Genomic DNA, 24,619 nt, shown 5'->3' with positions numbered 1-24,619 from the left:
ACTTTCAAAACTCCAAAGTGTGTGTTAAGGGGGAGGCCACCCTTAATGTACAGTATAAGGATTTTGAAGGTCCATTAGATGTATTGATAGTGGGGGGTGAGCGCACGAGTCTCATAGGACTCGATTGGTTTGAGGCCTTGGGAATACAAATTACAGGGCTCAATAGCATGCAAACAGTAGATTTACAGGAAGTCTGCAAAGAATTTGCAGATGTTTTCAGCCCACAGCTGGGCACATACAAAGGGCCCCCTGTCTCTTTGAAGTTGGACCCCACTGTCACTCCTATCAGAGTAAAGGCAAGAAAGGTACCTTTTGCTTTAAAAGGGAAAATTGATGCTGAATTGGACAAATTAATTCAGCAAGGAATTTTAGAACCTGTTGACTCCAGTCCTTGGGAAACTCCCATAGTCACGCCTCTTAAGGCTAATGGGGACATTCGCATCTGTGCAGATTACAAATGCACTCTCAATAAGGCATTGCAACAACATGCCTATCCTGTACCTATAGTCAGCCATATTCTGGCCTCCCTCAAGGGGGGGCGTGTTTTTGCAAAGCTTGACTTAGCACAGGCTTATCAACAGTTGCCTGTTGATGAAGCTGCTGCTGTAGCACAAACCATTGTAACTCATAGGGGGGCATTCAAAGTCAAGAGACTACAATTTGGAGTAAATGTGGCTCCTGGAATTTTCCAAAGTGTAATGGAAAATACTTTGAGGGGTATACCAGGGGTTTGCCCCTATTTTGTTGATGTCTTAATTGCTGGAGACTCCACCCAAAATCTAGCTGAGAGATTGAGGGCTGTCCTGCTGCGGTTCCGGAAAACAGGACTCAAGCTTAAAAAGGACAAATGTAAAATTGGGGTGCATTCTATAGATTTTCTGGGATTCAAAATTGATGCCAATGGGATTCATCCTGCTGAGTCCAAATTAAATGCTATCCTGCAAGCTCCTAGACCTAAGTCCAAAGCTGAACCGCAAGCTTTTCTGGGACTTTTGAATTTTTAGAATTCATTCATTCCTAATAAGGCTAATGTAGCTGAACCACTTCATAGGCTTCTGGACAAACAGGCAGTGTGGCAGTGGTCACAGGCACATGAAGCAAGCTTCAATGAGGTTAAGGCCTTGCTAATGTCCAACAATGTGCTTGCGCACTTTAATGAAACTCTTCCTGTATGCATCGCTTGTGATGCTTCTCCTTATGGAGTAGGAGCAGTACTCAGCCACCTCAGACCAGATGGCACTCAGATTCCTGTTGCATATTACTCCAGAACATTGTCTGCTGCTGAAAGAAACTACGCCCAGATAGATAGGGAGGCCTTAGCTGTTGTTGCTGGAATTAAAAAATTCCATGATTTTTTATATGGCAGACATTTCATGGTCTACACTGATCATAAGCCTTTGTTGGGGTTGTTTACAACTAACAAACAGACCCCCCACATCATCTCCCCCAGGATGCTCAGATGGTCAATATTCCTGTCAGCCTATGACTTTTCTTTAATTCACAAACCTGGCAAAGAAATGGGCCATGCTGATGGCCTCAGTAGATTACTCTTACAAGTAGTAGAGGCTGACCCTGCCCTGGCAATCAACATCCTTTCAATTCAGGCACTGCCTGAATCACCTCTAAATGCCAGGGATGTGGCTGCTGAATCAGCGACAGATCTCACACTCTTTCGTGTCTTATCCTGGGTTTTTTCTGGATGGCCAGAGAGTTGTCCAGGCACTGAGTTTCAGAGTTTCTGGCTGAAAAGGAACGAGTTATCCACTTTCCAGGGTTGTCTGCTGTGGGGCAGCAGAGTTGTCATTCCTACCTCAATGAGGTCTAGGGTCTTAGGTTCCCTTCACAAGGGTCATCCTGGCATTGTACGAATGAAGGCGCTTGCGCGCAGCCATTTGTGGTGGCCTGGGTTAGACAAGGAAATTGAGGCTAAGGTGCACGCTTGCCACCTTTGTCAGCGCTCACGCCCAGAAATGCCTCAGGCTCCTGTGCATAGATGGGAAGAAACACAGTCTCCATGGTCTAGGGTGCACATCGATTACGCTGGGCCCTTTCAGGGTCAATTCTTCTTGGTCCTGGTTGATAGCTATTCAAAATGGCTTGAGGTTGTACCTGTCTCTTCCACCACCACTGCAAAGACTATCCAAGTACTGAGGGGGATTTTTGCTGCACATGGGCTTCCAGATGTTTTGGTGTCTGACAATGGCCCTCAATTCACTTCTTCTGAATTCCAAGCTTTCTTACAGGCCAACATGATTCATCATGCCACCTCTACGCCCTTCCACCCTTCCACCAACGGGATGGCTGAACAGATGGTCCGCATCACCAAGGATGCTTTAAAGAAACTGACCTATGGGGACTGGCATCACGGGTTGGCTGACTTCCTCCTTGCTTACCGCACTACACCTTCCACTTCTACGGGGAGAAGCCCAGCTGAACTTCGTTGGGGGCGCAAACTGATTACTAAACTTGACTGGTTGCACCCGGGCAGACTGCCTCCTAGGGATACACAACCCAGGGCACTGAGGCAATTGCAAGTGGGTGCCCCAGTATGGACCCGTAACTACGGGCCAGGTCACTTGTGGGTTCCTGCCCTAGTTTGCAAGGTTACAGGCCCCTTGTCCTACGAGGTCTCCTTGGATGACGGTTGTATCCTGCGACGGCATATCGACCAGCTGCATACAAGACTGGACTTACCTTCAGAGTCTCCTGGATCTGGGGGAGGGGAGGGGACCCCTTTGGGCAAAGGGAGGGGTGTTGGCAGCAACCAGGCCCCAACAGAGAGGCCACAGACGGCCTATCACAAGATTCCGCAAGTGTTCCGAACAGGAATTCAGGGGAACCAGCTAGCACACAGGCTACAGTGCATACTCCCGCCAGGGAGTCACCCCGGGGGCATAATCATTACACACTTACACCTTTCAGCACTCCAGTCAGGGAGAATAACCGGGAGCATCCTAATAACCCAAACATTGCAAGAGAGCTGGCACACACTCAATGCAATTGGCCCAACATTGCTACTGTCCCCAGAAAAGGACATTCTCATAGGGAAGTGATAGAAGGGCCAAATCCAGATCTTGAACCCTCTGGTTCAACGGAGGGGGCAACTGAGTTTTGGGACAGTACTGAAATAACAGACAGTCCTACTATGGAACTGGGGAGTGGAGGAAGGCAGTCTCACGCTAGGTCCAGTGTGGGCCTGAGAGACTCTTCAGAGTTGCCCAACAATGGCAGCATTCCAGAGGGGCCAGGACACCTACAACTAGGCAGGTCAACCAGGTTAGAGAGAGAGCAAAGTCCTGGTCTAACGAGCCCGGTGGGCAAGCAAGCAGGCCAGGCAACGGAGCATGCTCCACGGGGGCCACCAGGGTCTGAGAAAGGGGGTGAACCTATAGCCTCCTCTGGACAAGGTGTACCTGGAAATTATCAAGGTCTATGCAGATCACAGAGAGATAAGAGGTCTCCCAAATATCTTGAAGATTTTATAACTGGCCAGGCAGAAACAATAAGAGTGTGTTTCTGTGGAAGCCAGAAAATGGGACACTGGGAAGTAATGCCCAGAACAATAGCATGGTACCATTGAGCAAGGGTGTACACACCACGCTCGTGTTGAGGTCGCGTGTTATTATTCATGTAGTCTTAACCAGGGGGAGAAGGGGTGTTGTGTCCTGAGGCTCGGGATGTTGCAATGGTCCTGGGCAGTTGCAAGCTGCCCGGGACCAGACTGCCTGGCGCCAGCGCTCGTGCGCATGCGTGAGGCGCACAGCGCGCCTAAATGTTGCTTTTGGGCCGGGAATTGTCTTTAAGAGAGGCTGAGAGGTTTGTTCTACTCAGAGTTGTAATGACCAATAAAGAGTTCCTGAAACCATAAGAATGTCTCGCGCCGTCATTGCCATTAACCGAGGACTCAACAGAGACTTTGCTGATTTCCTGGCTGTGACAAATGAAGCAAAAATGTATACACGTTTATAATATTTTAGATTTTATATTTCTTATTTTGGATTTTTATCTCTTGTGCTTTTATCAAAATGTGATGTGAATGTGCCATATGATAAATGATAATATTGTTATAACCAAAGGTCGGAACATGTCATGGGCCCTAAAATAATAGTAAAATGAGGTAAAATAAGGTAACAATTGGCCTGGGGACCCAACTTGGGACTATCATGCTGGTTGATAGATTAAGAGAAGATCCCACCTTCCCCCGTGCATCCTGCTATCTTGCTCGCCATCTTTTAATTGTTTTAATTTGTTATCAAAATATATTTAATTATACAGTTTTATTGCTTTAAAATGTTGCAAGAGGCCCAGAATCTTTTTGAAGTGAGACGGATGGAAAACACATCAAATCAAATCAAATAAGTAAACAAATAAATAAAGCATTAGATGTAAAATGAAAGTTAGATAAAAATAAAGCCAAGGCCAAGAACTTAAATATGCCCTGAAAGCCCTCCCTTTGTCTTAATTTAATATATTCTTTAATATTAATATTATATAATATTAAATTTTTAACATTTTAACATTTCTTTAATCATCCTTGTCTCTTTTTAAATGTTAATATATTGATTTACGTTTTTATATGTTGTTAAATGTTAATTTAATAAATTTAATTAATTACATTAAATTGTCAATTAAATTATTAAATTTAATTAAATTAATAAACTGCCCACTACCCATGGGCAGTTCCAAAATTGATTGATTGATGAAATAAATAAAAACAAATAAATGTTTTCCCCCTCAGAGGTGAGGCTGGACTCCACTCTCTTGGCTTTTAAGAAATGTCCAAAGACTTGGCTCTGCTGATTAATTATGGAGTTGGCAAGCACCTTGAAGGTGCTACTTTGTGTTTTTTATTCTGAATTGTAAATATTTTCTTCTTTAATCTGCCTTATATTTTTTTTATTTATTCCGCTTTTATGTTTTTAAGACTTATTTGTACACTGCCCAGGGACACTCCATCAGGGAGATGAATGGTTTCTAAATGTAATAAAGAAATAAATTAAAATTCTTCTTTGTTCCATGAGGAATCTCCTCTCTCCTTTTCCTCCTGATGTTAATGCTAGGTTGTTGTATCTTTCAAATTTTAGGAAAGCATGCTGGCTGGTGAAAGCCTATGTGTCTTCCTCAGACCTTTCATGCAAAACAAATATGGCTGCTTTAAAATAAAAGGGAGGGCAACTGCTATATTCGCCATCCCTGTGGTAAAAAAATGACTGGATTGACCCCAGACCCAATGAGACCTCACACCGTCTCTTTTTCCTTTTGTCTCTTTCCATTTTATTATACAAAAGATTCCTTTTATTAGAAATAAAGTGGTATGCTTCTCTTCATTTTACAGACCTGTATTTATACCTTATTTCTGGGCTCATATTAAACTGACAAAATCTATTCAACTCTTCTCCCTTGGCCAAATATAATGCTTATTTACATTTTCCTCTAGATTTATATTGTTGCGTCCCCCTATTTTTAGTTTTAGGTTTTTTTAAAATAATCCCGGCTTTGTTGTTTTTTATAAATAATTCAAGGCGACTGTGATACTGTATCCTCCGTCCTCCTTCTATTTTCCCCACAACAACAACAACCCTATGAGGTAAATTGGGTTAAGAGAGAACTGGCCCAAAGTCACCTAGTTGATTTTCATGGCTAAAGTGGAACTAGAACTCACAGCCTCCTGGTTTCTCAGCCAGCATCTTAATCTCTACCTGAAACTAGTTCTCTGTGTTGTATTAGATATCCTGTTTTTAACATGTTTCCTCAGAAGCATTACAATGATTCTTTGCTTGTTTCTATTTTGGTTTTTGTGCTTTTTCCCCATACTTCATATTCTATTTCCAGAACATTTTCAGCTGTCTCTATCTCTGTGGGCCTTTTATTTCCACTTCTGTGGAGTTTTTCTGTCTTTCTTCATAAATGATGGATAGCGAACCAGTCTTTTCTTCTTTTCTTTTTTCTATTTAAACTGAAGAAAATGTCAGGGAGGGGTTTTTCCAGGTCATTTGTTTGGCCTTCTTTCTGAGTGAGGGAGAGCCCCCATTTTCTCTGCAGCTGCCATCCCCATTTTCCTCAGCATGGTTTATTTTTATTTATTTATTTATTTACAAACTAGTAGTTGGCACCACAACACCAAATACATAATGATGAATTTCAACGAATCCATTGTGTTAAAAGCAAAACAGTGTTTCCCCTTTCCTCATCCTTGAAGATGCCTTTTTTGAATTATTTCTGAAGTACTGCAACTCTAGTTATTGTTTTTATTGCATTTTTGCATTGAGCTCTGTGTGTTGTAGGCATTTTCTGAATAATAGATTGTCCTCAGCACGTAAAGCACAAAGTGACCTATTAATCAATTTGCAAAATCAATTTGCTACATTTATTTAATAAACTCCCTGAAGATTTTTTCAAAGACACAAAAAAGAGAAAATTTAATGTTATGTATTACAATGTAATGAATGTACAAATAGAGGCCTGAAAGAACAGGTTAGGGATACATTATCATGGAGAAAATCTATCTATGCAGTCACTAGAGATAAAAATGACTTCATGGCACATAATCAAAAATGTTATGCATTGGAAAGAACCAATATTGTACATTAAATTAGTAATATCAAACAAGGAAGAATTTGTCAGACAATCATCACAGACCCAGCAATCCAATCCATCAAAGATGTGATTCAAGTTTTGTGAATTTCTACTCAAGACTGAATTGGGCAAGTCAAGATGGACTTCACAAAGGGATAAATTTATTGTAAAATCGGAGTGCGCTATCCATAATTAGAATTTATGATGTCTTGCGGTGAGGAACAGCACGGATTTCGTAAGAATGAGGATATGTTGTCAATCCAATTCTAGGTTTTTCACTGGTTTTTTTCTCTCCTTCTGGTAACTGGAAGACGAATGCTTTGAGCAGGTTTATAAAGAAGATAAAGAACTCAGCTCTTGATAATTTATCTGCTAAAGACCCATCTGACTCTGTGGAGGAAATGGGAAGTGTAATTACAAAATAATCATGAAACAACAATTAACAATAACATTGAGAAAGGAAGGTATTTGAAGTTACAATATACTAAATTACCTTCCTAACCATCTTAATACCCTTCTCTGCCTCCTCTTTTATCATCTCGCCTGGCACTGCTCCAAGAACTGGCTGTGACGTGACATAAGTAATTTTTTCTTAATATATGAAGACCATCTTCATTCTCCCAATATGCTTAAGCTTATTCTTGAATTGATCTATTGCATAACTTCACACAATACAGATAGTCCTTGACTTACAAACGCAATTGGGAGCAGAATTTCCATTGCCAAGCAAGGTGATTGTTAAATGAGTCATGCCTAATTTTACAAGTCACTGCACATGGTCATTAAATGAATTTAGCTTTCTCCATTGACTTTGCTTGTCGAAAACTGGCTGGGTAGTTCGCAGGTAGCAGTCACATGACCCCAAGACATTGCAATTGTTGTAAATACATGCCAAGGAGTGATCATAGCTCACTTTTTTCAAATATTCTCTAAATAAATGGTTGTAAGTCAAGGACCACCTGTACATTGAACTATAAATTAAACCAATCATCTGAATTCACCTCACATACTAAAATCAGTAACCTAAATTTACATTAACCGAGTTTCACACTTCATACAAATGTAGCCATTATGTCTCAATGTGCCTGTTAAAAGTATTGTACAAACAGCCAATTCAAAAATCCAAATTCAAATCCAAAGCAGCATCTTGTCAATAATTATCATATGTTTTTATTATTAAGCTAGCAGTTCTAAAGCCCAGTTCATGCACTTCTAGGATATAATGGTAGAAATTTAATTCCAGCTTACCGTGCATAGTATTAATTCATATGAAGAATGATTTGTAAGTTATATATCTATAGTGTGTTGGGAAAATCTAGCCAGACTATGATTCATTCAGTGAAAAATAATTTAGTATGACTAATGAATCTTGTGTTATCCCTATTTTTGCACTACACAAAAAATTGTTCTTTCACTAGCCAAGTTATAGAATGTTGAAAAAAATGCAACTTCTGTATAAGAAACAGATAAGTTATGGACTCACAATTGATCTCCAGTTCCTACTGCATGGACTAAATGTGCCTTTTGTCTTTCAAAACAAAACACAACTTTCCTATTTAAAATAAAAATCACACCATCTATATGATAATAAACCACTTTTATATTTACCATCAGCAAGGAGTTGATATTGTTTTTTGTCAACAAATTGTCCATCCTTGTCCAAAAAATGACTTGGGTTGAATTTTTCAGGTGTCTCCCATAGTTTGGGATCAAGTAATGCTGAATCCAGATCTGGGTTAATAAATGTTCCCTGAAAATAATTTTTTAAAAAAGTTGATTCAATGCATCCAAACTATCCCGTTTCAAATTCCTTTCTCACTTTCACCAGTTTCTGAGCATTTTCACACAGTATGTACAAACATAAGAATTTGAAACTATTCATAGTCTATTTCTGTGGCACATCTTAAATCAATTTGTGTGCCTCTCATGAAACAGAGATAACAAAAACTCATTCTGGACATGAATAAAGTAATATACTGTTCCTGGGTATTTTTTTAAACATCATAAAATCCATGAGCTATAGGCAGCCACTGTTGAAAAGAACAGGAAGCTACATGGAAATTTCAGTACAGCTTCACTGGAAGTCTCAGAGGGTCATCTGAGATGCTTCAATGAATGCTGTACTAAGAGGGTCTTAGATTAGATGTCTACAGTTGGAGTAAGGTACTTTACAACTCTAAGATTTTATGGAAAGAAAAAACCAATATCTGATCAGGAATTTCTATTCATGAGGTTTGAGTTACTATTGGATTACTATTTCTATTTTAGAAAGTTTGAAACATATCACTGTTTCTTCTTGACATGAATCTCATTATTGATGCAATAAGGCTATGGTTTTCTTTTCTTTTTACCATTCTTTAATCCAGTGTTTCTCAACCTTGACAATTTTAAGGCATGTGGACTTCAATTCCCAGAATTCCACAGCCAGCAATGCTGGCTGTGGAATTCTGGGAGTTGAAGTCCACATGCCTTAAAATTGTCAAGGTTGAGAAACACTGCAGTTTAATCCCTATATTCAGTGTGGAGTCGGGGGAACTGAATAGAGTTGAGCGTTTACTGGCTGAGGGCATCCAGGCTTACTCTGCCTTCCCAGAGTTTGCAGTAGATATTTTCTCTTTGCGCCCTGATAGAGAAACATCTGCTACGGCCTAGGACTGAACTCTTAACCTTCCAAGTGGGAGGCGAACATCTTCACCTCTAAGTCACTGTGCTGCTCAAGGGCTATGAATTGTTATTTATTTAAAATATCTATACAGTAACCCATTTTGCATGCCATAATCTTGTAAATTAAAGATCAAAAACCCATACAGTTATAACAAAAACTCCAAGCATCCCTAAGACAAACACTCTTCCACCCTTCATTGTTCAATTTTGCTTGCCCTACCTCAATGTTTGTGGAAAGAGCCATTTTTTCAAGGCCTTCAGGAAGGCTAGGAAGATAGGGGCCTACTGGATCTTGGGGAAGGACCACTACAGAGCCATAGGCAGAATACATAGGAGCCATTTATTCATTCATTTATTCAGCCACTCATTCACTCATTGCTATATTATCACTCTTCTATACCTTGGGAGCAAGAAAACCAAAGATATTCACATTCTTTGCACATTGTTTGATAATTCTGAATAAGAATGCATGTTTGGTTCGCTGAATCTCGTAAATCACAGCACTGGTATAAGGTAATTTCTTCCAATCTTGATGGCCAACTGCATTTGAAGAACCCAAAACCTTTTCTATCTCCTTATGGACTTTATCTGAAAAAAAAATGAAAGGGGGGGGACATTTTACATTGGGAAATGCTTGTTGCTATGCCACATTTGTAAAGTAAGGCAGGCCTGGTTAGGTTTTATCCCCATAACAACAACCCTATGAAGCTTGGACTGAAAGAATATCACAGAGCAAAGTCAGTGAAGGTGGATTTGAATCTGGGTCTTTTGGGTCCTTTACCATATGCCAACGTTTGTTGCTACATGATGCCAAAACCAGAATTTCTCAGGCTAATCGTTCCCAGATGGATAATCACACAGCTCCCATAATTTAAAGCCAATTTTGTTGTTGTTGTTAATTGCAAAGTCGTGTCCGACCCATCGCGACCCCATGGACAACGTTCCTCCAGGTCTTCCTGTCCTCTACCATCTTCTGGAGTCCATTTAAGTTCACACCTACTGCTTCAGTGATTCCATCCAGCCATCTCATTCTCTGTCGTCCCCTGCTTCTATTGCTCTCAATCTTTCCCAGCATGAGGCCCTTCTCCAGTGAGACCTTCCTTCTCGTTAGGTGGCCAAAGTACTTGAGTTTCAACTTCAGGATCTGGCCTTCTAAAGAGCAATCGGGGTTGATCTCCTCTAGGACTGACCGGTTTGAACGCCTTGCAGTCCAAGGGACCCGCAGGAGTCTTCTCCAGCACGAGAATTCAAAGGCCTCCATTCTTTGGCGCTCAGCCTTTCTTATGGTCCAACTTTTGCAGCCACACATTGCAACTGGGAAAACCATGAATTCTTTATAGCCTATCTGGAAGGAAGTGTGATGGTATATAGAAAAGACCTTGCGAGACAGGTTGAAGAGATGCTGCCTAGGAAATGGTCAAATAAGGGAGGGCGTAGCCTGCAGCTGGATAGTGGGTGGAGCAAGAAACTCAGAAGTCACCCTCTCTTGTTTCTCAAGCTGTAAAGGAGATGACAGAAGACCCGAAACATCAGACGTGCAAGATTCTGTTAATGTAGCTTTACAATAAAGGTGAATTAGTTTATCTGTTTATGGTTCCAGTCTGGTCTGGCTGGTGAGTCTGAAGGCAATTCGAGACATCCCCTGGAGCCCTTGGTATAGCCCAGGGGTAGGCAACCTTGGCTCTTTTATGCAGTGCTTTTTTTATAAAAAAAAAAAAGGTGCCGGAACTCACACACATCATACAACCCACTTTGCCTACCCTACAAGGTTCCATCCAAAAAAGGTGCCGGAACTCCGTTCTGTGCGTTGTGTGACAAAAAAAGCCCTGCTTTTATGACTCTTGGACTTCAACTCCCAGAATTCCTCAGCCAGCCTGGCTCAGCTTGGAAATCTCTCCCTTTCCCCTCAGCATGGTTGGCTCAGGAATTCTGGGAGTTGAAGTCCACAAGTCATAAAAGAGCCAAGGTTGCCTACCCCTGGTTTAGCCTGTGTTCATACAATACGCAGCTATTTACATATGTAATTTATCAAAGTTAGTTGATATTAACCTGAGTAGTATCACATGTAAATAAACAGGTCCATATGTGAAGAGTAGATTTTAGGCTTTCTTGCTCAAACCAATGGACTAGAACCTTTTCAGACTAACAGTTTGCTCCTGGATAAAACTAAATAAGATTCAAAGGCACTCAAGAGGGATTGGACTTCACCCTATATAAAGACTCTAAACTAATTCCCTATTTGACTCTTCCCCTGACTCTGCCAGTCTCTCTTCGACAGGTCAATGGTTTTGGTTTGGTCCTAATCTATTATGTGAATCCAATCCAGTAAGCTAAGATAGATCTGGCTGTATTAGTCAAACCCAGAAAAAGAATTAGTGTTTTTTGTGAAAGCAACACTGAGCTCCCATTCTGTGGAGCTACAAGTACCTCAGAAGAAAAATGAGAACAGAAGGAATTATTAACATTAATCAAATCCTCTCCCATCAGATAAATCCCCCCCCCACCAAAGTTGGTAAAGAATTTCTGTTCTTTTAAGAGGTGAGTGAAAATGACATCATTTAGGGTGATGGGGGATTATGTGCAAGGAGATAGCCAAGACTATATTTACTATTTCTTCTGCTCATTAGACAAAGAAAAAAGCTAAACCATTCCTCCAAGTTGCAGCTTGTCTGTGCCCTAATATTCATCTTTGTAAAATTGCCCCAGGAACAACTCTTCAGAAGCTACCAGAATAATTATTTTCTCAGCAAATGCCATTCCTCCCTCCCAAGAATGCTGCTGGGAGCAATTATACATTTTCACTTACTACAACTTCCTGAGACATTTAGACTGCCAAACCCAGCTCAAGCACTATTTAGAGCAACGACGTCCCTCTTAATTATTTAGGAGGGAGAGGTTCCACCACCCTTGGGTGCTATGTTAAAATGAAAACCCTCCCCCCCTCTGATCTACCGGGGATCAATCATAATCTTCTTCCCACGGACTCTCCCCCTCTCACCTTGAACATCTGGATGAGATGCCATCAGCAGCAGTGCCCACTGCAGAGTGATTGCAGTTGATTCTGCACTGGAGATAAGGAAGTTGAAAATGCATTCAGCCAGGTTCTCTTCATTATAGGCAGAATTCTGGCCACCTTTGTTCTGTTTGTGACAAAAGGGGTGGAAATGTTATTTAAAAGTTAATGCCCGGTGTTCCAAACTTTGCCGTATCGTCTGTGGGGCTCCCTATTTTACAAGATGATTTGTTTGTGTTGTTCGTCCATCGATTTTGATGAAGACCTTGACATCTTGTGGGTTATGGGCCATCAACGATGTATCTGTAGATGGCTAATAAGACCGATGATACACTCACTAGAAATGTACCTTGATCTTTGGTGTCTCTGAGCTTGGTTTTTTGGCTGCAGACATTTCATTACCCAACTAGGTAACATCACGAAACATCATCAAGCCAACAATCAAACCCAAAGAGCACCAAGGACTCCACAGTTCAGCTCTGAACTATAGAGATTTTCTCTTCTGTTGGAACGATGATCTTTGCAAACATTTTGGGAGCTTAGGAAAACATTTCTCGGATCCTGTTTTAAGGACCCTTCCCATCTTATACCTCCCCGACAACCTCCCATTTATGCCCTATTTTTGTGAATGCCTTTAAAACTGCACTGGTGTTAAAGAAGTGTCTCCCCTCCCCTTGTTCCAACACAGTTTTTGCCATGGGCTTCAACACCCATTGTGACAGCGATGCAGTGAGGTGAACCAAAATGAGAGAATTGACCAATTTTGTATTGGCATCTTTAAGCCAACAAAAGTGCGTATAGTCAAGGCCATGGTTTCCCAATTGCAATGTGTGGCTGTGAAATTTGGACCATAAGAAAGGCTGAGCGACAAAGAATTGAGGCCTTTGAACTATGGTGCTGGAGAAGACTCCTGTGAGTCCCTTGGACTGCAAGGCGTTCAAACCGGTCAGTCCTAGAAGAGATCAATCCTGACTGCTCTTTAGAAGGCCAGATCCTGAAGTTGAAACTCAAATACTTTGGCCACCTAATGAGAAGGAAGGACTCACTGGAAAAGGGCTTAATGCTGGGAAAGATGGAGGTCAATAGAAGCAGGGGACGACAGAGAATGAGGTGGCTGGATGGAGTCACTGAAGCAGTAGGCGTGAGCTTAAATAGACTCCAGAAAATGGTAGAGGACAGGAAGGCCTGGAGGAACGTTGTCCATGGGGTCACGATGGGTCAGACACAACTTTGCAATTAACAAAAACAAAACAAGCTAGTATGACTCCTGCCTTTTCTTCCCTTTCCTCCAAGTCCAAATTGTTTTGGCTACAGCACCAGGGCTTTCTTTGTCATAGAACGCCCAGAACAGAGTTTTTGGATGGAACCTTGTAGGGTAGGCAAGGCAGATTGTATGACATGTGTGAGTTCCGGCACCTTTTTTTTTTTTTTTTACAAAAAAAGTACTGTACAGGACAGATTACACATCTGGCTTTGGCAGATGTGTCAGCCTGCCTAGGGGCTAACTGGTCTGTGGAGAAGCATGGTTCTTGTCATTTGCTGATTATCAGGGTTTTTTTGTCTCTTTTCTTTTCAAATCTAGGGCAGTGTGGATGTAGTTATTCATGCTTGCCTAATGTAATTTAACTATCTTTGGCTAGAGACCCCTCAGTTCCTACGTTATTTGGTAGAGAAGGACAGGGGCATTATATCCAGATTCTTCCATATTCTGTTGACCAGCTTTGTTTTGCTCCTCCAAGTACTTCACATCTTACAAAATGGATCCTGGCTGTAACATTAAATCCTTATTTATCTTGCCATAGTTACAACACAGCCCAGTGGCCTATTAGTGGCAGAAACCTTGGATGACACGCCTATAATTTAGTTATCTTGTTTTCTCCTGTGATTACACCTCCCCTGAACTTTTCAGAGAGATTGCAATGGTATGTGAGAATGACCTTGGGAGACAGGGGAAACAGCCACAATCAGGGAACAATCAGATAAGAGGCAGCTTAGCCCAGAGAAGAAATGCAGGCATGGCATGGCAAAGATTTCAGAAGAGACCTTCCCTAGTTCCCTGGATTGGAAAAGCAAGGGAAGAAAAACATACTTTCAGATTTGAAAGATTCTGTTACAACAATCTTATAATAAAGTAGAATTAGTTCTTCCAGTTGTATTTCCTGTCTGGACTACCTCACAAGGTTAACAAGCACTGTCTTAACTCAATCACATCAAATTTTAGGAAATATGGTGGCAGCAAGGTGAAAAACACAGAACTTTTCTGCAAGCGTGTGATGTTAAAAAGCAGCATGACTAAATCCTTTATTTCTCATCATTGTAAGCCTTGCTTATGAATAAATGCAATGATGTTCAAGGTAGCATACTGATGGAGACACTGAATTTACATCCACAGTTCTTTCTCTTCATTGTTCCATTCAGAAATCTATTGATCCTATGTTTATGCCCCTTGTGGGGTGATATCTGAATGCCCCTTCAAAAACTTTTAAGAAGTCATAATAACATCTTGCAATTCCACTAGGAGTAAAAACCAAGGATGTTGCAGTGGAGTAGAATTTCACATGTTCTTCATCTACTGGTGGTGCCCAGGTGACAACTTATTTTTATCCCACCCCAAAAGATAAAGTTGGAATAAACCCCATTCCCCTATAACTACAAGGGCAAATGTGATTTTTGCAATAGATCAGACTTAGAATGATTTAGGATCTTTGTTCTTATCTCCATATTTTATTCTGTTTTGCCAGTTACAAGCTGCTTTATCCCCCCTCCCCCCAGTGTGAAAACACTCAAATCTCTACCGATGGCAAATCATTGGTTGTATAGTAGATTTTGATGAAAAGAGCATATAATTTTAATGGACAAAAGCATTTAAGCTTCAAAGTTTTTTTCAACTCAGAATCTTCACTGACATTCAGTCTCGAATCTTCACTTATAAATAGCCCAGAACCAAATGAACATGAGAAATGACCATCTCCTTTCGTAATCTGATTATTCTATGATTCTTCATCTAGACCAGTGGTTCTCAACCTGTGGGTCGGGACCCCATTTGGGGTCGAACGACCATTTCACGGGGGTTGCCAAACAAGGCTGTCCGCCATTTTCCCCCCCTTTTCTTTGGCCACGGTCCTGGCACCCGGTGATGTATAAGTGGTTGGGGGTCACCACAACATGGGGGACTGTATTATGGGGTCGCAGCATTAGAAAGGTTGAGAACCACTGATCTAGACAGATACATTATGGATACATTTGCAAAGAGTCTGGAGAGCCATGTTACAAATACTCTGATTTGGATTCTTGCGCTGAGCAAGGAGTGTAAATCAATAGCTCCTTCCAACGCTTTGATTCTACACAAATAAAATCCCAATACCAACCAGCTATTATTTAAACTTCCTAGTTGTCCAATGACACTCACAACTCATGTTCTTCAATGCGATTCAGAGGTATCCACAATTTTTGATTCTTTTTCCAAGTATTTCCAACCCATGTTTATTTGTGAATAATCTTCCGTTGTAATGGCAAAGAGAAATGAGGGAAAATGCAACAAGCAAGAGTTCTAAAAATAACTTCTTGGCTTTTAAAAAGAACTAGGAGTAAGAAAATAAGAATAACAGAGTTGGATGGGACCTTGGAGGTCTTCTAATCCAAGCTCCTGCTCAAGCAGGAAACTCTTTACCATTCCAGACAAGTGGCTGTCCAGTCTCTTCTTTAAAACTTCCAGTGTTGGAGCATTCACCGCTTCTGGAGGCAGGTTGTTCCATTGGTTAATTGTTCTAACTGTCAGGAAGTTTCTCCTTAGTTCTAGGTTGCTTCTCTCTTTGATGAGTTTCCACCCATTGCTTCTTGTCCTGCCTTCAGGCGCTTTGGAGAAGAGCTTGACTCCCTCTTCTTTGGGGCAGCCCCCGAGATATTGGAAGACTGCTATCATGTCCCCCCTCGTCCTTCTCTTTGTTCAACTAGACATACCCAATTCCAGCAACCGTTCCTTATAGGTTTTAGCCTCCCTCTTCTTTGTGTCAACCCCTAAGATACTGGAACACCACTATTGTGTCATATTAAGAAACTCGTACTTACTTTCTCCATTTGTAACAGATAGAAATCCGTGAAATCGTGTGGCTCCTTCACTGCCTGTGCTTCTTTATGTTTCTGTATTGCCTTCTTTATAAAGGAAAGCACCAGCTCCTTGCTAGACAGGGCATTTTTGTGTGGCCCTGGGAAATAGTTCGCGAGCCACGAGAACTGTTTATGTAACTATAGAGAAAACATAAGCAAAGTAAAGTCACTATCAAGGATCCCAAGCCTGGGCTCAACCCACACGCCCAATTCATGGTCTGTTTTTGTTGCTTCCCTCGGGGAGGAGGTTCCGAAGTATTTCCAGCAAGACTACCAGATTCTGTAATAACTTTGTTCCCTATCTAGTCCAACCCTATACCATTCCAGACAAAGGGGTGGTCCAGTCTGTTCTTGAAAACTCCCAGAAGAATGGCTGATCTTGTCTCGGTCTACTCCAATCACAAACTCTACTTGGGAGAAGATGAGATTACAGTTCTTTTCACCTTCACCTAAGGCAGGGGTAGGTCAACCTTGGCTCTTTTATGACTGGTAGACTTCAACTCTCAGAATTCCTGAGCCAGCCATGCTGAGGGAAAAGGGAGAGGTTTCCAAGCTGAGCCATGCTGGCTCAGGAATTCTGGGAGTTGAAGTCCAGTCATAAAAGAGCCAAGGTTGCCTACCCCTGACCTAAGGTCATCACAATGGCTCTCAAAAAGCTTTGGGTCTGTCTCAGTAACAAAGCAAAGAATAACTTACAACATAAGCAAAGCTCCCTCCAGATTTTACAGCAGATTCAAGGGCGTCTGTCACTTGTTGGCGATCTTTGTCTTCAAGAGGGGATCGGTTGCCAAAACTCACAGTCCAGACCATTTTGCAAAGGGAAGCGGTGATGGCGTTCAAAGGGTCAAATGGCTGCCCTGCAAAGGAAGTGATTGACAAATATTTTCCGCTTTCTTCTTAACATAGGTAATCCTTGAATTACAACCATTTGTTTAGTGACCATTCAAAGTTACAACGGCACTGGAAAAAAGTGATTTCTGACCGTTTTTCACATTTGCGACTGTTGCAGCATCCCCCATGGTCATGTAATCAAAATTCAGACACTTGACAACTGGTTTCATATATTTATGATGGTCGCAATATCTTGAGGCCGTGTGATCACCTTTTGCGACCTTCTGAGAAGCTAAATCAATGGAGAAGCCAGATTCATTCAGCAACAGTATTAGTAACTTAACAACTGTGGCAAGGAAGGTCATAAAATGGGGCAAAACTCACTTAACAAATTTCTTGTTTAGCGAGGGAACTTTAGGACTTGATTGTGATCTTAAGTTGAGAATTACCTCTATCTGCTTGGAATTCATGGTGGAATTGACCAATTTATATGGGTATGTGTGTGTTTGTGTGTGTGTGTGTGTGTTAAATTTTAGATTTTTGCTGACAAAGAATTAAAGGGAGACTAGTATTGCTATTTCAAGCTGTTTAGCTCTCATCAGCTAATACAGCTTGAAATAGCTATACTAGCCTCCCTTTAATTCTTTGTCGGCAAAAATCTAAAATTTAACACAGAAATAGTTTGTCATAGTAGCGTCTGCCTGTAAAAGCTCCTAGATTGGGACTGAAAGGCGAAAGCAATAGTAGATTGCTCCGTCCCATATTTGGGTAGACCAGATGCTTTGTTATACCGGTAACAATTGTTGTATTAGAATATAACCAAAAAGATGCCAAATTGTATTTCAAAGCATGCAGAGACTCCATGAACACTTGAGCAGAGCAAAATAAGAGCCGATGTAAACTCCTAGTGCAGTGTTTCCCAAACTTGACAATTTTAAGGCATGTGGACTTCAACTCCCAGAATTCTGTGTTGAAGTCCTCATGCCTTAAAATTGTCAAGTTTGGGAAACACTGTCCTAGTGCTACTTACCATTTACACGGGCAAAAGTCTCCACCAGCCGAGGGCCTTCCTCTTCAATCTGGCTCTCCACTGTTTTCTTTTCTTTCTCGCCTTTCAACAAAATTAGCTGCCCAATTTCTCTTTGCTGCTTCCAGATATCCCCACCTAAAAAATACCAGATTAAGAAGTACAAGAAGTAAAGCAACGACGGAGAGCAAAATAAATAAATCATAGAAAAATAATAATAATGCATTATATTCTCTCAACAACCCCCCCCCCCAAAAAAAGGTAGTTCATATCCAGGACAAAAGAATCTGTTGGTTACATTTTCTCACAAATTTTCTGTCTTACATTTGTGTGTGTGTGTTTCCCCCCTTGTATTTTGCATTAGCAAAACAAATGAGCAATGTGAGCCCCATCTCCTGTATGCAGTGGAGCTGTTCAGCCTAATACTCCAAGGAAAAGAGATGGAAATATAGAGTGTCTGAAAAATAAGAATTTTCATTATAGAACTCAGTGGTAGAGTCCCTAATACAGACTGGCTGCCAACACACGAACTGCATCCAATATGCCTCCCTGACTAAGGGAGAAGTCATTAATTTGAAGCGCCTAAAAGTTACAAATAGAAAGAACTGATGTCTGTGGGAAGGTCTAATTCAGGGGTCTTCAGACTTGGCCCTTTGATGACTTGTGGACTTCAACTCCCAGAATTCCTCAGCCAGGCACAGTGGCTGAGGAATTCTGGGAGTTGAAGTCCACAAGTCATAAAAGGGCCAACTTTGAAGACCCCTGGCCTAATTCATCTATTTATTTGTATCCCATAGAAGTTAATCCTATATTCAGTTAACTTATTCTGTTGGCTCTAGATCACTCCCAGAATTCCCCAACCAGCAGCATTTCTCAGCCTTGGCCATTGGAAGATGGGTGGACTTCAACTCCCAGAATTTCCCAGGCAGCATCATGCTGGCTGCGGAATTCTGGGAGTTGAAGTCCACACATCTTCCAGATCGGAAACACTGAACTAATGTTTCCAAAGAGACGTCTAGCACAAATACTTCCATATTTTATAAACACTTACCATTGTTATTGGCTATGCTATTGTAAGGAGTCATAGAGGTCTCAGAGGTGTCATTTTGTTCTTTCAACTGCTGTTTGGATCAAGATAAAAAGTAAGTGTTATTCTTGGATGGGGGGGGAGGTTCCAAGTAAAAATTAAATTTTCAGCTTCTCCTGCTGGGAAACTTTCAATTCTGCTCACCTCTGTTCACAAGTTTGAAAGTAATGAGAATGTTCTTTCCTAGTTTTAGTTTTAGAGAACAAATAAACAAGATTGCAGGATGTAACAGAATAACAGAGTTGGAAGGGACCTTGGAGATCTTCTAGTCCACTCCCCTGCTCAGGGAGCAAACTCTGTACCATTTCAGACAAATACTTGCCCAGTCTTTTCTTAAAATCCTCCATTGTTGGAGCACCCACAACTTCTGGAGGCAAGTCATTCCACTGATTAATTTTTCTCACTGTCAGGAAATTCCTCCTTAGCTCTAGGTTGCTTCTCTCCATGATGAGTTGCCACCTGTTGCTTCTTGTCCTGCCTTCTGGTGCTTTGGAGAATAGGTTTGTGGCAACCCCTTAGATATTGGAACACTGCTATCATGTCGCCCCTAGTCCTCCTTTTCATTAAACTAGACAAACTCAGTTCCTGCGGCCATTCTTCATATGTTTTAGCCTCCAGTCCCTTAATCGCCTTTGTTGCTCTTCTCTTCTCTCTTTCTAGAATCTCAACAATGCAAGAAAGGATTTCCCGCGTTCATTCCATATAGCAAATACAGCAAGTTAATTTACTTAGCTGACTCTTTTTCAACCTACCTACAGATACTGTATCCTATAAGTTCCAAATATTTTAATTACTATGACAAGTTCTTGAAGGCAGTTTCAAAAACACACATACTTAATCTTCCCTCTCCTAACAGTTTATTCATATCATGACCTACTGGCCACAAGGGGGCAATGGAGTTGTAGGTAGCATTAAGGATTTGTTTTGTGTTCCCTCTTAGACAAAGAGCAGCTGGAGAGATAAACAACGTTTATCCATCCATACTTTTACTCTGCTGTAGACAAGATGTAGGTAGCTAGGTGCTAGGATTTGCCTGGCTCTATACCAGTATTTCACAATCTCAGCCAATTTAAGATGTGTGGACTTCAACTCCCAGAATTCTTCAGCCAGCCATTGTCGGCTAGGGAATCCTGGGAGTTGAAGTCCACAGATTTGCATAAACCTTCAGAAATTCATTGATCGTTGCTCAGATGATTCTCACAAATGCTCACATGCACAAACAGGATGTTTCCAGTTCCATCGTTCAGGTTCATGTAACTCTTAGGTGGTAAAAAGGAAAAGGACCAAGATGGAGCATGAAAGAGTCACAGGCTTCTCTCCAAGGAGCTAGGGATCCACACCTTCAACCCTATAATAGCCCTTCAAGTAGGTAAAAATTGCACTCCGCTCTCCTTTTAATATCCCCTTGTTTAAAGCTACACAGTCCCGACAGCACTGATCTTAGGAAGCTATCATCTAGTGCAGGGGTGGGGAACCTTGGCTCTTTTAGGACTTGTGGACTTCAACTCCCAGAATTGGCTGGCTCAGGAATTCTGGGAGTTGAAGTCCACAAGTCCTAAAAGAGCCAAGGTTCCCAACCCCTGATCTAGTGCAACAGAAGCGTTGACGAGCTTGAATCCCATTACAAAATATGGCATACAATTTTTCTGTCTACCAACCACCTGCCTTTGTTCCTCAACAAGACAAACTCTTGGAACAGCTAAGACCGAGTTCCTATTCACAGCAGCGTGACCTTTTAGCCAACAGTAATATTTTTAGAATCCCCTGACTTTGGAAGGAACCAAATTAAATATTCTCAATATCAATTTGAAAAAAGAATATTTGTAGCTCAAAGTTGAAATGGAAGGAACCAAATTAAATATTCTCAATATCAATTTAAAAAAAAGAATATTTGTAGCTCAAGGTTGAAATGAAGGGTCCTTGGTGCTCTCTGAGCTTGGTTATTTAATTTTATTTTATTTTTTGCAGACATTTCATTACCCAAACTAGGTAACATCATCCATCCCACTAGTGCTGATGATGTTACCTAGTTTGGGTAATGAAATATCTGCAAGAAAATAACTAAGCTCAGAAAGCACTAAGGGCCCCTCAGTATTCCCAATATCAGTGAATTCTTAGATCAGGAGTCTTCAAACTTGGCCCTTTTATGACTCGTGGACTTCAACTCCCAGAATTCCTGAGCCAGCATGGCTCAGCTTGGAAACTCTCCCTTTCCCCTCAGCATGGCTGGCTCAGGAATTCTGGGAGTTGAAGTCCACAAGCCATAAAAGACCCAAGGTTGCCTACCTGTGCACTAGGCAAACAGTTGGTTTATTCCTTATTGTGTGCCTGCTTACTCTCTTATACAGATAGTCCTCATCTAATATCCAGTCATTCAGTGACCATTCAAAGTTAAGGTGGCACTGAACAACTGGTACTTATGACAGATCCTCATAAATTCCAGCCACTGCAGCACCCCTATGGTCACACCATCACAATCCAGGTGCTTGGCAAATGGCTCGCACTATTTCAGTGTCATGAGAGCACGTGATCAGCTTTTGCAACTTTTCCTGCCTGCTTCCTACCAGCAACGTCAATGGAGAAGCTAGCAGGAATGACTGCAAGTCTGTAAGAGATGACCAGGCTGAGCCCAAGGGATGAGTCAAGCGCGTCACAAGTCACGAGTCCCTGCACCTTGGCAAGAGATCTAAGTCCATTTCATCTTGAATGCCTCTCTTATCTCCCACTTATTCCCCTTAACAGTCAATTGGTCAGATTCACATAGAGAGTTTAAGCTCGCAATAAATTTTTATACTCGTTTGAACTGCCTGAATCTCCTGATTTTCCCCAGTGCTTGACAAAGTCGCTCAACCAGTTTTTCTCCTGAGGAGCCTTGTTACGGAGTATGTGTTCCCAGGGATCTCATACCCAGTAGCGTGCTTGCACCACCTCACCTCTTCCCCTGCCCACGTGCATTTGCTGCAGTATCTCCATCTCACTCCATAGTACTCATGGGCCCTCTGGCCTGCTTGGGATTCACCTAGGACTTGCAATTTCCTGCTGGCTTCCTCATTGACTTTGCTTAGGGGAAGCTGTCAGGAAGTCCTAAGTTACGGTCATGTGACATCCTCACTTAATGAGCCATGATCTTTGTTTAACAAAAGCGATGGGCTCATGTGAGATCCTCACACAGTGACCCAATCATCTTTGCTTCAAAAATAGCAATGGGGACTGTCAGGATTGCTGTTTCTAAGCTATGCGGTCACATGGCATCATGCTTTACAACTCCATCATTTAGCAATGGCATGAAGAAGTTAATGTATGCCAGATCCACATCTGACATACTAGAATGTCTTTATTGTCATTGTGTAACTCAATATGAAATTAAATTAATAATAGAGAACCAGGATCAGAAAGTATCTGCTCAAAGATTCCCATCGACAACACCAGATTTAGACATTGTGAGGTCCTAAGCCAGTGATGGCAAACCTTTTAGAGACCGAGTGCCCAAAAACTGCCTCCACCCCACCTGCCTGCAGAACCACCCACTGCCTCCATGGCCCACTGCAGCAGATCGCCCAGGTGGCCCAGCAGTGTCATGGCTGCCATGCCCTCTGTCCGTGCCCCACAGCATCATCTGCACGTGATGGGGTGTGAGGGCGGAGTTTTCTCCCCACTGCCTGGCTGCCATGTCCTTGGCTGCGATGCTCCATGCAGGCCGCACCTGGGGGTGACTCTCCTCCTGGGGGCTGCTGGTGAGGAGGGGGCCATGGGGGGAGGTGGGGCTGGGGCAATGGCACGCGTACCCACAGAGAGGGCTCTGAATGCCCCCACTGGCACGTGTGCCATAGGTTCACCACCACTGTCCTAAGCTCTGAGAAGCTGTAGAGGCTCTATTTGCCAGGTGCTAATAGAGAATAAAACCCAGTAAGAGTGGACCTTGACAAGAATGCCATCAAGAGGCTTAAGAACTCTGAGTGGATGGAGAAAAACCCTCCTTAAACCAAAGGCGTAAATGGATATTGTAATCAAGGAGGGTCAAATGTCATTTCTGAAGACTTCCCTATATGAAATTAGAATAAAGCTGTAAGAGATCTGAATTTTAGAGAGACCCCTCTAAGAGGCTCTAAACTGTAGCTTGTTTAGCCTACGCCTACATCTGGCTTGGCCAGTACAACTGAAAGAACAATTCTGAGATCAGGTCTGATGGCATCTCTGCCCGTCTCTTTTTCTTCTTGAAGACTGAGCTCCAAGAAGTCTTTAAGGGATTCCTTCCCAGGGTTTGCAGCAATGTGCCCGAGGATGGCCCAGATCATTTGAACCAACATTACCTTTCAATGAAAAATGATTCACGGTTATCTCCCCAAATCCTTTAACTCACCAAACTTAACAGATTTAATATAGCAGTTAATTGAGAAAGGTTACCTTGGACAGAGTCTCTTGGTAAAGCCTGAGGCCAGCTTGCCATAAGCTTCCGGTGGCAGGCAATGGAAGCCAGCCCGAAGGATAATGACCACGAAACCAGAATTGTCTTAGGAGGTAGAGCATCAAAAGGCTCAGAAGAATAGCAACTGACAAGAGTTCTGTTACAGACATTCTCCTTTTCCCTCTTTTTCTTTGTCAGGATTTGTCAAGTTACATGTAGATGTGCTGAACCTTCTCCCTCTGGCCTCACAAGCCTTTCCAGTTCTTTCAGTCAGCCCACGACTCCCTTTTAAATGAAAGTACAAAATCACTTACATCATTACACTAATAAGCAAGCCTGCAAGATCAGCTGCCAGGTATTAAAACCATTAAGGTTCAAACAATTTAATGTTTACCACACCATCCACGTGCACCTAATCACGTATGGTTAATTCAAGCACGCATTGCTCATAGAATTGAAGGAGCTGGAAGGTAGGTCTAATATTGAAGGCAAGTAAAATTCACAGGTCCAATTTGGCATTATGTGATCTAAAATATTTACCTAGCAGATAGTCATGGGTTGCATTCGCACAACACACTTAACACGATAACTGATCTAGACCGTTTTCTGAGTTTGTAGATTCCTTGTATGTACGGTATGTGTGTGCACATGTATGTGCACTTTTGAGTCAGTGAGGTAGTTCTCAAGTTATGATTATAAGGGTGCCTGACCATCATAGCCGTACGTCACAATGTTTGTATGAGGTCAATTCAGAAATAAATTGGTTATCCATGACAGATACTCCCAGATACAGAACTTGTATTATACACATTAGAAAACTACAACATTTACTTTTTGACATATTTGCCATTCAAATTGAGGCATTTGTCATGTAAGACAAAGTTTGAAATTCCTTAGTAATAGTCACTC

General features: G+C 41.7%; 1 protein-coding gene across 1 annotated transcript; it reads right to left on the bottom strand.

The window, feature by feature from the left end:
- Positions 1-6,470: 6,470 nt before the first annotated feature.
- Positions 6,471-23,885, bottom strand: LOC120306738 (cytochrome P450 2J6-like). Its single transcript, XM_039340491.1, has 9 exons — positions 23,710-23,885; positions 19,270-19,339; positions 18,222-18,356; positions 17,057-17,217; positions 16,322-16,498; positions 12,239-12,380; positions 9,641-9,828; positions 8,185-8,326; positions 6,471-6,966 (listed from the first exon to the last, which is right to left on the bottom strand). The coding sequence occupies exons 1-9, from the start codon at positions 23,878-23,880 to the stop codon at positions 6,776-6,778; spliced, it is 1,377 nt and encodes a 458-aa protein (XP_039196425.1). The 5' UTR covers positions 23,881-23,885; the 3' UTR covers positions 6,471-6,775.
- Between the last annotated feature and the right edge of the window lie 734 nt (positions 23,886-24,619).

Source organism: Crotalus tigris, unplaced genomic scaffold (genome assembly GCF_016545835.1).
Source record: "Crotalus tigris isolate CLP2741 ecotype Arizona unplaced genomic scaffold, ASM1654583v1 scf7180000017752.986373038:1224578, whole genome shotgun sequence".
NCBI classification, from domain to species: domain Eukaryota; kingdom Metazoa; phylum Chordata; class Lepidosauria; order Squamata; family Viperidae; genus Crotalus; species Crotalus tigris.
Note: the sequence above shows the minus strand (reverse complement) of the source record. Positions and strands in the feature narration are given on the sequence as shown.